This window comes from Mustela nivalis, assembly GCF_964662115.1.
Source record: "Mustela nivalis genome assembly, chromosome: X".
Taxonomy (NCBI): domain Eukaryota; kingdom Metazoa; phylum Chordata; class Mammalia; order Carnivora; family Mustelidae; genus Mustela; species Mustela nivalis.
Window position 1 is genome coordinate 107,934,962 of NC_139040.1, and position 13,588 is coordinate 107,948,549.

At 41.1% G+C, this 13,588-nt stretch overlaps 1 protein-coding gene across 9 annotated transcripts in view; it reads right to left on the reverse strand.

The window, feature by feature from the left end:
* Positions 1 to 13,588, reverse strand: part of GK (glycerol kinase) — a 78,309-nt gene that overhangs the window by 43,471 nt on the left and 21,250 nt on the right. For 5 of the 9 annotated variants that reach the window (XM_082717923.1, XM_082717924.1, XM_082717927.1 and 2 more), the window contains exons 4-5: positions 10,045 to 10,122; positions 1,037 to 1,129 (exon numbers count right to left, since the gene is read on the reverse strand). In XM_082717923.1, coding sequence (XP_082574049.1) covers positions 1,037 to 1,129; positions 10,045 to 10,122 — 171 coding nt within the window. The remainder of the gene's footprint in view (positions 1 to 1,036; positions 1,130 to 10,044; positions 10,123 to 13,588) is intronic. The other 4 variants (XM_082717930.1, XM_082717928.1, XM_082717929.1 and 1 more) reach the window with 1 other exon arrangement.

Genomic DNA, 13,588 nt, shown 5'->3' on the forward strand with positions numbered 1-13,588 from the left:
AGAAACACACCTTTTAAATAGGTGCCCATCTTCTAAGCAGCACTGTTCAGACTCCACAGCAGCAACCCTTACCCAAAAAGCACACCAGAAACCCCTGGAAAAATTTGAAATCGCACATTCCAAGCCCTACCTTGCACGATTCCAGCTGCAGGTCTAGGCAAGGAAGGCCTGAGTCTTTCTACTTCTGCTATAAGCATCCCAAGTTATTCAGTATTACATACTAGAACTTGAGACGCTCTTTTCTAGGGCATGAACTTTAGGATATGCAGTTTGTTCCAGTCATTTCTTTAAAAACCAAGTGACAGACAAACTGGTGACCAGATGGCTCTCAAGTCCCAGTGGCTCTGGAACTTAACTGCTCCTGGACAAAGCCCACTTACGTAACTGGGCATTTTACTCCTCACTTGAGAGCTTGCAAGTATCCACAGCAGAATTCATAGAATCAACCCCTCACCAAAATGAGTCAAGACACTGGACGTGAGATCAGGAGAGCCAAGTTCTAGGTCTTCTGATTTTGCCACCAACAAGCTACATGACTCAAGCAAGTCTACTTAACCCCTTGTGGCTTAGATTTCCTGAATATAAAATAAGGCAGTTGAACTAGATGGTCTCCGTTGTCCCTCTCCTGCCATTACTCCGTGATCACAGAAGGCTGGCAGATTCACTTTGTTTTTACAGCCCAAGAGTTTAAGGCAATTAGAATACATGGAACGAATTAGTACGACTGCCAAAGAGAAAAATGGTCAGTGGTGGATATACTACCAAACAATTCACGAATGCTCAAAATTAATTGAATTAAGAACAAAACAATTAGAAAACTCATTAAAGAAGCTAAGATGGCAGAATTAGATTTGCAGGAAGAGAGACCAAAAGCTAAAGAGAAGACCCCAAGCTGGACGACCAAGCCCCTTGTGTAGATAATTTCTGAGAACAATCAAATGAAGCGCTAGATCCGCATCCAGCAGTGGTGGTCAATCTCCCCCAGCACGTCTGAGTCGGGAGGCCGGGGAGTGAGCAGAAGCCGGAGCACCAATACCTGAGGAAGTGCCAGCAGCCGGAACCGAAGAGCCAGAGCGAACAACGGCAACTGGGGCAACTGGGTCGGAAGGGCCGGGAGAAACTGGAGCGGCTGGAGCATTAGGAGAAATAATGGCAATTCATGCTAGAGGTGGCCAGATTCAAGGTGTGTGTGTTCTGTCGTCGACCACTGGGAAAATGGCAGACCACGTGGGCAAGTTCCCCAGAATGAGCATTTTCTACGCGTGTGAGCATAGAAAAAGCAGAGGAAGAGGCAGGGACACGAAGGCAGGCCTGACGTCAGTCTCTGGTTCGGTCGACTTCGTCCGTGTGGACAAAGAGCAGGTACAGAATACGGGCTTCCACTTCTGGATGACTCATCCCTACCTTGGCCTACCTCGGCGCAGAGCTGCACCCTGGCTAGCAAAGCGGCTCAGCGGGTTACTGAGTGCTCGCCCAGGCCGAGATGGGGAACGGCTGTGTGCTGAAGCAAGCCAGACTGCCTGGGCTAGGGGCAGCCAGGAGCGCGCCACGGTCTGTTGGGGCGATTTACAGAAGATGGGAGAAGGCTGCTCTGGGAAGGCATGGCCCCAAGAAAGTGTTTTCCTGATAAGGGTGGCAGGAGGTGAAGCCCACTGCCACAAACAGGAGAAACATGTCCCAAGGGAGCAGGGAACTGGTAAGTTCCAGAATAATTTGGGGGAAAAAGTAAGGAAAACCGATGCTAGGGAGTCCTGAATACTAGACAGCCTACTTTCATAACGCATGTCCCTTATTTAGACCCAGTCGATTGGATTTATATGGTTCCAACCAGGGCGCCTGGGTGGCTCTGTGGGTTAAGCCTCTGCCTTCAGCTCAGGTCATGATCTCAGGGTCCTGGGATCAAGCCCACATGGGGGCTCCCTGCTCAGCGGGGAGCCTGCTTCTCCCCACACACACACCCCGCCCCCTCTCTGCCTCTCTGCTTAGGTGTGATCTCTCTGTCAAATAAATAAATAAAATCTTTAAAAAAAAACCATCTTAAATGGTTCAAACCATGAAGTGAGTAAGTTTAAAAAAAACCCACTTGGAGGATGTGATAAACTCTCAATTGTGTTAAAGTCCCATTCAATACAGATCCATTAGATTTGGTCTAGTCTGAGAAACAAAGTTTTAAGAGTGAAGAGAAATGCAGTCACCTCAACATCCACGGACCAGGGTCAATTTGGTGGGAAGAATGGACTTTGAGAATATTCAGAAATTTGTATCAGTTCTGATTAGTCAGAACAATTAAAGGGAAAAGTACCTAAGAAAAAAATTTAAAATCAACCAGAAATAATCAGAATTATTTTCAATGGACTGGAGGCGAAGGCAAATAGCGAAATCTCCTCTGGGAGGACTGACTGTGAGGAGGAGCTACAGGGAGGACGAGGAGGGAGTTGCCCTGAGGCCCCAGGTTAAGGGGCACACCCTAAGCAAGGACTGCTGACAGTTACACAAAGTGTTATCAGCTCGCTTCCCCCCCCCAGAGACAGCATAATGGTCAACCAGATTTAACTGCTTTGTGTTATCACTTGCCAAAAGTTAAACTATTAATTAAGCTGGGTAAGAGGTCACTTGCAAAGGACAAGAGACTATACTTGATGACTGTCCCTCGCCTGATGACATCTTCAGAAATCTCAAGTGGCCAAAAGAAAAATGGAGTGTAAGGGAGGGAGGTGATTTAAAACATATATTCGCCACAAGGGGGGCACTAAAAACTATTTCAGCTGCTAGGTGTATATATGGCAACATACCAATGACTCACTCAAGTGTGTGCGACCCAGGTAAACTCCGCATTTTTCCCAAGAACACCTGTCGTGGGTAAGTCAATGATTCCATTTGGCATTTCTGGATTAAAAAGACCCGTAGCCAATTCAGAATAGTAGCCATGGCTACCACTTACTGAAACCTTCTTATCTGCTAGGCACCGTAAATACTTTACATGTAGTAACTCACTCATTTTTAATTCATGTCTAAGAGGTCCACACTTAAATTGTTAAATTGTCTCCATTTTAACTGTCGAGGGAACAGGCACAGAATGGTAGTAAGTGGAAAAGCCAGGATTTGAACCCAGAGTCTGAATCCAGCATGAAACCCCTACCATGCAGGTAAGCCAGAATGAATTCAAAGTCTTAAATGGAATATAAAGAAATAGCAAAGATCGGAAACCTCTGAGTTGAAACCAAATCCAGTTTCTTTTTAAATTGGCCAGAGTTGAAGTATTCATTAATTGCAAAATACACAGATTTCTTTTTAACCCCAGACTGAAGGAAATGTAAGACATTCAAAGACTGGTAATAAACAACTTGAAATAAGGAGAAATTAAATATATCTTGACCAAGCTGAATATTCTAGATTTTACAAAAATAAAAACATCTGCTCCTTTCCAAAGCAAAATAATAAAAACAAAACTACGCTTTTGTTGTTTAAAACAAGTGTGCTTCCAAGTTTTAGGTAGCTTGTCATTTAGGGTTTTCTTTCATGCTGATCCTCTGAAATATAAACCAATCCCAGAAAAGGTTAAAAAAATTGAGCTCAAGGTCCTTCAGTGCTTGACAAATGATTACACAGGTTTAATCACTGGCCCAGGGTGAACCAGTACATAAAAAGTAACAAAGGCAAAGAGGATGATCCATGTTTATAACTGCATGAGCAGTTGTATGTCATAGGGAACTTGATTTTTTTTTTTAAAGATTTTATTTATTTATTGGAGGGGCGGGGACAAGCGGGGCTGTGCTGAGTGCAGAGCCCAACATGGGGCTTGATCCCATGATCCTGAGATCATGAAATGAGTCGAAATCAAGAGTCTGATGCTCAACAAAATGGGCCCATGCAGGCACCCCTATTTTTATTTTTTTGAAGATTTTATTTGAAGTAATCTCTATACCCAATGTGAGGCTCAAAATTACAATCCCAAGATCAAGAGTCACATGTTCACCAGTGGAGCCACAGGAAACTTTAAATCCAACATGTTTGCCATAACATTTAACTAAAGAAAAATGGATCGGAGACAAATGATTTTTGTCAGTGGTTTTCTTTCATATACTAAAGTTCTTAAGTCAGTGGCTCTTGCCTCCCTGGATGTAAGTTTTTAATATGAATAATACTTTGATATTAAAGCATGAGCTATGCTCTATAGAAAGCTACTGGATGGTGCCGTGCACACCCATCCACTGTAATAGAGAATGACAACATATGTCCAAGGAGGAGGGAAACAGTTGTGCCATTCTCATTAGGGCAGAGTATTTCACTGGTAGCATCAGTGAAATATGCACAAGAAGATATTAAACGCCACTGATTCAAGCCATTCCCCCCACTTCAGTGGTTCTGGGCTTGGCTGTGCCATTGTAGTTGTGCTCAATTTCATTTGCAGTGTATTTGTAAACCCAGCAAGGCATGCAGACCACTAATAAAAGCTGGTTTTGGGGGTGTCTGGCTGGCCCAGTCATTAAGTGTCTGTCCTGGGCTCAGGTCATGATCCCTGGGTCCTGGGACTGAGCCCCACATTGGGGTCCCTGCCTAGTGGGAAGCCTGCTTCTCTCTCCCCTACTCCCCTTGTTTGTGTTCCCTCTCTCACTGTGTCTCCCTCTGTCAAATAAATAAATAAAATCTTTTTTTTAAGTTGGTTTTGGAAGAAAAAGGCTTGGAAAAATGGCAGGGGTTGGGGTAGAGGGTAGTCCTTGGAAAAGAATACTGATGAAGGGAACACTAAGAGGGAGAGAGAAAAGCACCACAGGGGCAAGGATGAGTGAAGAAAGAGGAGAGAAGCCGAAGGACACAAGGGCCACAAAGGTCCTGCAATCCAGCCGGGCGGCCCATCGGAGTCAATGGCTACATCATGGCCCAGCAACTGCAAAGCAGTGATGCCCAGTGACACTGCTCATTTCAGGTACGATACCAGTGTCTACCTCACAATTAACACATACATTCTCAAACTGTATGAAACAGGCCATCTGTGCCTCCATGGACTGAATTTTTAAGCTTTTTTTCTGTGCCTGTCACTGTATCTGTTACAAAAGACATCAGTAAACACATACACCTTTATTGCAAATAAGAAAAACACAGCCTTTCTCAGCTTTCAGCTTCTTCATCAAATGTATTTCAGGTTCACTGATAGAACAGGTACTGGGGGGTGAGTAAGCTGATGGCTTATTAAGGACCTCTGGACCATAAACCAGGCCACATAAAAAATGCAATTTTTAAGAAAAAGAAGTGTAGACTGCTTCTCTGGTTGGCTTGTCTATAACAAACACTGCTCGTAGGTTACATAATTAAGTAAAGAGAGATGAAGAGGACAGGCCTAGAGTGAAAGATTTATAAGAGAAAGGCATAGGGGAGGGGGAGAGAGAGAGAGAGAATCAAACCCACAGACTGTGGTAGAAACAAAGACGAAGCTCAAAGACAAAGATAGGTGACAATCTGATTCTGTTTCTACCAATCCCACCCTGTGTTAAGAGAAAGCTGCTGTAGATTTACTGTTGATATTCTCAACTGAGACTTGCATGGAGATATGACACCAGAGTGTTTCCCTGGGTGACATGAAATGGGAGGCAGAATCTATCCTTGTCATAATTTAGTGGCTCCCCTTCTCAGCTCATTACTCCTTCCTTCTCCTCCTTTTCTATTCGCTTTCCCTTCTCACTTCTAGATTCCTCTCCTGAGCCATGAGTCTCAAAGGCAAGCATGGTGACTGCCCAGTTCGTCACCAGCTGCCTAGTAGGGCTTATCACAGAACCTGTATGGACACAGAAGGGCACTTGAAATTTGTTGAGTCATTTACCTTCATTCCTACAGTGATGTCATCTGTAATAAAAAGGAGACTTTTACCTCTCTGTTAATGACTTTAAGTCTCCATCTTACATTTGAACAATCTCTTTATCCAAGAGCCACGAACCTAATTTCTCAGAAATGAGCTTTGATTACAAGTCTAATATTTACCTTGTTCAAAGAAGCCAGCCACTTTTCTCCCAGACTGACAGCCATTAAATCTTAATTTCCGTCTGTTGCCTGAGGCTAAAAATCTTGCAGCCCTGCCCCCCACCACCTCTCGCCACCCCTTATCTTTATGCCCCGTCTGATTTACTAACATACAGGTTGTGACTCCCTCAGAAAGGTCTTTCCAGTTTGCCTTCTCTCTACTGTCTTGGCACTAATCCCATCCACTGATTACCAGTCCCAACACTTTTGCCAGATTTTTATGGGAAACGAATCTCGTCCTTTTTAATGTACTTACTTACTTATTTGGATTTAAATGTCTTCTATTTGTCCTTCCTTCCTTCCTGTTTCACATTCCTTTTTCTTTCCTTTCCTGCCTTTTTTTAAAAAAATCATTCAATATTCCTCCGCTATCAACTTGCTAATTATACATTATTTTACTCTCATTGCTTACCCTGGAGATTATTACAACATGCATCCTTGACAATACAAGGACCTCAAAAACAGTTTATAGACTCATCTACCCCAAGTTCCTTTCATGTACAACTGTTGCCATGTCTTTTAATTCTTAATAAATGTTGAACCTCCTAAGATGTTACTGTTTTATGCCACCAAATTAGCAGTTTTTGTCTTTGCTTTTGTATTTCACCTTAATTTTCATGGGTACAGAATCCTAGATGAAGTTATGTTCATTTAGCACTTTAGAGATTTCATTCTACGGTATTCAGACTTACTTGGCTACCATTGAAAAATCAACTGAAAGTCGATTCTCCTGAAAGTGGGTTCTCCTGAAGGTCATAACCTCTGGCTACATAGTTTTTCTTTTTATCTTCAGGTCTCCGCATATGTTTACATATAACTTTCTGTGTTATTTATCTTGCCTGGGAATCACAGTGCTTCCTGAATCTGTTTCTTTCATCAGTTTTGAAAAACCTTACCGTTTCTCTCTCCTCTTCTCTTGGGACTCCAATTACATGTTAGACCTCCTCACCTTACCCCATCTTTCTCCCAGATTCTTTTCAGTTTTCTAAACCTTTGTCTCCCTGTGCTCTAGTCTGGATATTTACTTCTGATCTCTCTTCCAAGTCAATTAATTCATCTTCAACTGTGTCTAATCTGATGTAAAACTCATCAACTGAGTTTTAATACAGTTCCAGAATTTGTGTTTAATTTTCCAACTCTTGGCTAAGATCATCAATCCTGTCAAGGGATTCCTTGAACATGTTGATTATGATTAAAGACTGGTAACTCTAATATCAGGATTTCTTATGGGTTGGTTTCAAGGTTATTTGTTTCTGTTGGTTTTTAGCCGTGTCTTGTTTTGTATGCTTATTTTTTATAGAAAACTAGAAATCATATATGAAAAATTGGAGAGATAATTTTCCTCCAGGAAGGGTTCATTTTTGTTTCTGAAAGGAAGTTAGGCTAAGCGCATTAGCAATCTTAGATCACCATAATCCACTCAGTGCTTTAATTTACTTGAATCCGGGCTCTAAGTCCTGTGATGGGTAGTATATTCCTACTTTACCTTACTTCAAGGGGTGGCCCTTCACAGTTGCAAGATTTTGCCCACATTTATCTCTACTCCTGCCAGCCTACCTTTTGCCTCCCTATTTCCATGAACCTATGAAAACGCTACTTAGCCTCAGATACCGCTCTAAGAATCTACAAGTATTTCTAAGGAATAAGCAGCAACAAATGCCAGGCTTATCTCTCTGGGCTTTCCCTCTCTCCTGGATTTTGGTCCCATAATTCCTCACTGCCTTGGGAGCCTTCCAGTCCCTCAGACAGTTTTATTTTGTTTTGTACAACTTCTCGAGCTGTTCTCAAGAGGTGCATTTGAAATAGCCCATTCCACCATACGGGAAGGTAACTTTCCTTTATTACTCATTTTGTCCCATGTTACCCAGTGTATGGTTTTCAGTGCCCTCCATATCCTCACCAACCCCTTTTTAACCAAACGAGAACACAGGCTTGAGGGTTGGAGAGAGTTATGTTCAAACTGTGCCTTTACCTCTTCTTACAGCTATATGGCAATGGACAAGTTATGTAGCTGCTTCCCCCATAATTCATTTGTAAGAAAAGGCATGTAAAATCTGCTTTGGGATCACTGAGATTAAATAATATGGGCAAAGTGTTTAGCACAATGTGTAGTACACAGTAATGTTAGGACTTACTGAGCATTATCATCACCATTAGTTCTATTAAAACTAATAAATAAGTCATCCTATCTGCAAATCAGATCAGTCTCTTGACTCTGGTGAGGTATGTTTAGATGTTTTCATTTTCATAACTTATTCACGTTAGCTTTCATTTTTTGTTTTTCCTAATGTAATCCAACACATTCTTCAAGGTCTAGGACGGAGTTCAAGCTCCCCCAACGGTATGTCCAAATTCAAAATCCATACTAACATGCACTTGCTCTAATTCCTATTCATTTTAGCAGCATAGTTTATCAATGATTCCCTAATTTTGTGTTAGTCTCTTACCAAAACTAGGTTACAAAATGTTTGTAAAACCGGCCAATAACTCATACCCTCTATAACACACCCAGTATAGCACCAAACACCTAAGTTCTCAGACAAGAGCCTGCCTCAGGATTGAAAAAAGGTTCTTCACATTCTACAGATGCAGTAGGAATTAGTACTGAAAAGCACATAGGATGGGGCACAAAGGGACAATGGTAGAAGAAAAGGAAACGAGTACATAAGCACATCAGAAAAGAAAGTATTTCTGATAAAAGTTTTACTTAAATCTTTTAAGTATAACTTCAACTAACCTAGTTGCATTATTTTAAAATGACAACTCAAAGTCCAAAGTTGCATTTTTAAAATTCAAAGTTAGAATTTAACAGGAACTTTCTGGTTCCTTTGAGAAGGTCCTTCCTTTTCCCTAAGCAGGGGGGGGGGGAGTAAAACCCTAACTAGTTCAAGAAGTTGGCAAATAGTGATCCGTGAAAGGGTACCCCCTGGGTATCAGTCATGAAAATTGTCATGTCCTGCTTTGCTTGTATTCAACATGATTTGCTCATGAGAAGGAAAACAAAATAAAGATTTAAAACATGTACTTTTGTGTAACAGACCTATGGTTGCAATTCTTTGACATTTCTGAGCCTCTAATTTTTTTATACCAAGTAGAGAAGACAAACTAAATGGTCTCTGATAACACAGTAACATTAAATACCTTAATTTTTTATAAATGTTTTTTCTAAAGGTTTCATGCTATTCTTACAAGGCACCATATTAGTGTATTTTCTGCTTGAATATCACTTTCTCCCAATCAATACTAAAGTAACTATACTACTCAGATAACTATCAAGTAAAAACAGGTCACTCTAGAAATCATCCCATCTCTGCTTCTGCTTCCATTCCCTACCTCACAACGTGGTATTTTATTGACAAAAACTTTTGTTTTGCTATTTGTGAACAGAATGATGCATTTCAGTGACAGTATATTTACAACAAACTTCTCCTTTTAGCAACTGACAGTGTCATTTACCACCCAAATGTCACATGCAAGAGTATGCTACATTATACTCATGGTCATTCACATTTAAGTAAGATATGATACCTAATGTTGGTGTTATTTGCAATTTTGAGTTCTTGAACCCCTGCTGAAATAGCCTGATGTGTAGCAGAAGGAGCTAAAATGTAGACATTTTATTTTCATAACCTCAGATGAGTCAATTCCAATTACTAGACGGGAAGAACAGGTACACAAGTACCTCACAGAGAGATGACTGTGAACATGTGTAATTTTGATTTTTCAGGGGAGGAGGCATGAACTCTTCTAGGCGTCAGAAACAGCAGGGACTATAAAACATTTGTGGCAACGCTGAACCATTTGTATAATACAAACAATCAGGAAAAGGAGAAAGATGTGATTCAAGATGTCAATAAATACCTGACAGTGGCAAATAAGAGAACAACTCATTTCTTAGAGGACTATTCTGGTCATCCTATCCGACTATAGGAAACACGGCTGCATGCTTTCTCAGCCACACATTTCAGGGGAACAGTGCTTGCAAGTGGAGAAAGGCCTTGCATTTGACATCCATGAACAACAGCTTACCCACAGCATTGTAGAGAGGCTCTCCGGTTAACTTGTCCCAGACTACAGTGGTTTCCCTCTGGTTACTGACACCAATAGCTTCAAAGAGAAGATTAAACAGAAGGGAATATAAATTAAACAAGCAGAAAACTACTTCAGGAGAATAGTTCTCATGTGTTTTTTTTTTTAACAAGCATAACAAAACTTAATGATTTGAAAAAACACTTGGCACTTCTGTAGTGGCAATGAATATACTGTCTGTGAGCAGCTCTGGGAGAAGTAAACACCCACTGTCAAGTGCTTCTCTGTATTTCTGCAAGACTGCTCCCCACTTCACGAGCACACGACAACACGGACCCAGGTCTGTATCCAAATGAAAGGCTCCCAGGTGAACTTATAAAAAAGGGAATGCACTAATTTCAGATTTATAATACCCAATTCGTTATTCTATGGAGACCAATAATCACCTCATCCATTTACTGATGAACTGCTATAGGCAATTTCTCTCTGGGGGCACGCACACGCTACAGCTACAGCTAAAATCCTTCACACTGGGCAACCTCCTACTGTGGTTCTTCAGAAATTGTTTTGTTTCTGTAATGGAATATGTTCTAAGACATATGAATTTGAATAAGGCATAAATACAACAATATGTGATGGCATTTACATTACACTGACCTTCGCACAACTCAAACACTGTAGTCCGTAGTTATTCTAGGTAAAAATACTAACCCATGCCATTTTATTCAATTCAGCTTGATTCAGCTGTAGCAGAGGTTCTCAGACTCGGCTGTACATCAGAACCAATCAGAGAGCTTTTTTAAAAAAAAAATATCAGTGCCCAGACCATGACCCAAACATTCCAATTTAACAGACTGAGATAGGATCTGAACATCAGTATTTCTCCTTTACAATGATTCTACCACGCAGCCTGGGTTGAACACATCAGGCTGAAGGATCGAACTCTCTAGAGTGTAAGGTGAGAACTGACTTTAAAGGCTCTATAATCAATAACAGGTCTTCCTCTTAAATTTCCCTGAAAACCATTCATCCTGTGACCATTCGGACAGCCCTTCTAGTGATAAAATGCTACCTCTCTTGAGGCAGACCAGTCTTTATTCTCAACTTTGTTATTTTAAAAAAATCCTCTTCCTTGTAGTTTTCACCTACAGATCTCTGCTACAGGCTTTGGGGATATATGGTAGAAGGTTAATACTTCTCCTACGTGCAAGTTTTTCACAAACTTGAGGCAGCTATATTGCCCCCCACCCCAGGTCTTCCCTTTCCCTGTGTAAGCTAAACAGTCTAATTTCCTTCCACTGCTCCCACCGTATGGCATGGTTTATTTATTTTTATTTTAAGTAATCCCTATGCCCAGCATGGGGCTCAAGCTCACAACCCCAAGATCAAGAGTCAGATGCTCTCCTGACAGAGCCAGCTGGGCACCCTTTCATGTGGCGTCATTTAAAATCCCTTCGCCACCACCCCTAGGAACATGCAACTTGCTGTCTGTACTGTTTAAATTGTACACCCAGAATAAAACACAATAGGAGGGGCGCCTGGGTGGCTCAGTGGGTTAAAGCCTCTGCCTTCGGCTCAAGTAGTGATCCCAGGGTCCTGGGATCGAGCCCGCATCGGGCTCTCTGCTCAGCAGGGGGCCTGCTTCCTCCTCTCTCTCTCTCTGCCTGCCTCTCTGACTACTTGTGATCTCTCTGTCAAATAAATAAAAATTAAAAAAAAAAAAACACAATAGGAATGTTCTGACCAGCAGAGACCTGAGGAGGACCAATAGTTCCCTTGTGTTAAATAATCTTTTTAAAGCTCAAAACAACTATTTATCTTTAAAACAATACACTAAAATCTAAATTAGAAAGTAATTACTTAGATTTTACTTTAAGGAGATTTTGTAACAGCAATGAAAACTGGCATATGGAAAATGAACAATGTATGCACTTTACTGAGGTCTAAAACTGACACAGAACACAGTTTCAGGTATACAACAGAATTGGGTAGGTGTATGTATTGCGAAGAGATCACAATAAATCTAGTATCCTGTCAGCATACAAAGTTACATAATATGCAATACAATACTGCTAACTATAGTCACCACGCTGTACAATATATCCCCAGGACTTACCAATTTTATGACTAGAGTTTGTATTTCATCTCCCATCTCCCATTTTGCCCCCTTCCACCAGCAACCACCGATCTGTTCTCTGCCTCTATGAGTTTTGTGTTGTTTTTTGAATTCCACATAAAAGTAAAGTCCTACAGTATTTGTCTTTCTCTGACTTATTTCACTTAGCATACGCTTAAGGTCCATCCATGTGGTCACAAATGACAAGAGTTCATTTTTCATAGCTGATTAATATTCCACTGGATATTCCATTCATCCATCAATGGACACTGTGGGCGCTCCTGTCTTGGCTATTGTGAATAACTGCAATGACCAGAGGGGTGTGTTTATCTTTTCGAATTAGTGTTTTCATTTCCTTTGGGTAAATACCCAGAAGTGGAATTGCTGGATTATATGGTAGCTCTGTTTTTTACTTTTTTGAGGAACCTGCATACTGTTTTCCACAGTGGCTGTACCAGTTTGCAGTCTCATCAACAGAGCACGATGGTTCCCCTTCCTCCACATGCTCCCTAATGGCTGTCATGGTGTTTTTGACAACAGCCATTCTGATAGGTGTGATGGGATATTTCACTGTGATTTTGGTCTGTACTTTCCGATAATGAGTGACGATGAGCATCTTTTCAGATGCTGTGGGCCATCTGTAGGACTTCTCTGGAAAAATGACATTTCGGTCCCATGATCATTTTTTAATCAGACTGTTTGCTATTATTGAGTTGTAATTCTTTGTAATTTTGGATATTAACCCCTTATCAGATAATATGATTTGCGAATACATTTTCCCATTTAGTAGATTGCCTATTTTGTTGATGGTTTCCTTTGCTGGGCAGAGGCCTTTTTGTTTAGTTTTTGGTTACTGATTCAAGTTCTTTGCTTTTGTTTGGCCTATTCAGGTTTTCTATCTCTTCATGATTCAGTCTGGGAAGACTGTAGGTTTCCAGGAATGTATCAGTTTCTTCTAGGTTGTCCAACTTACCGACCTATAATTGTTCACAGCATTCTCTTACGATGCTGTGTTTCTTTGGTATCAGCTGTAACTTCCTCCCTTTTATTTCTTATTTATTTGAGCCCTTTCCTTTTTTTCTTAGAGAGTCTAGCTAATAGTTTAATAACCTATATCCAAAGCAAATTTACTTACCAGAACAACTTTTCTAAAGGCACAGATGACTGACAGTCTTTACTTCAAGAAACTTCAAGGCATAGGGTAAAAGGAAGAGATTTGGGGGGCATTTCCTTAGTATCAGAAGACACTAATGTCTGTAGGAATAAAGATGGAAGACAAAGGAGAATGTGGTGGGGGAGAAGGGGAGCTAGAAATCATTTGGACATGGTCTTGATTCTTGTCGTGACAGGAGGGGATGAGATGAATGCACAGGTGGAGGGAGGAGCCTCAAGAAGACAAAAGGCTGTTGCTTTCCTTGGGATGTGGGG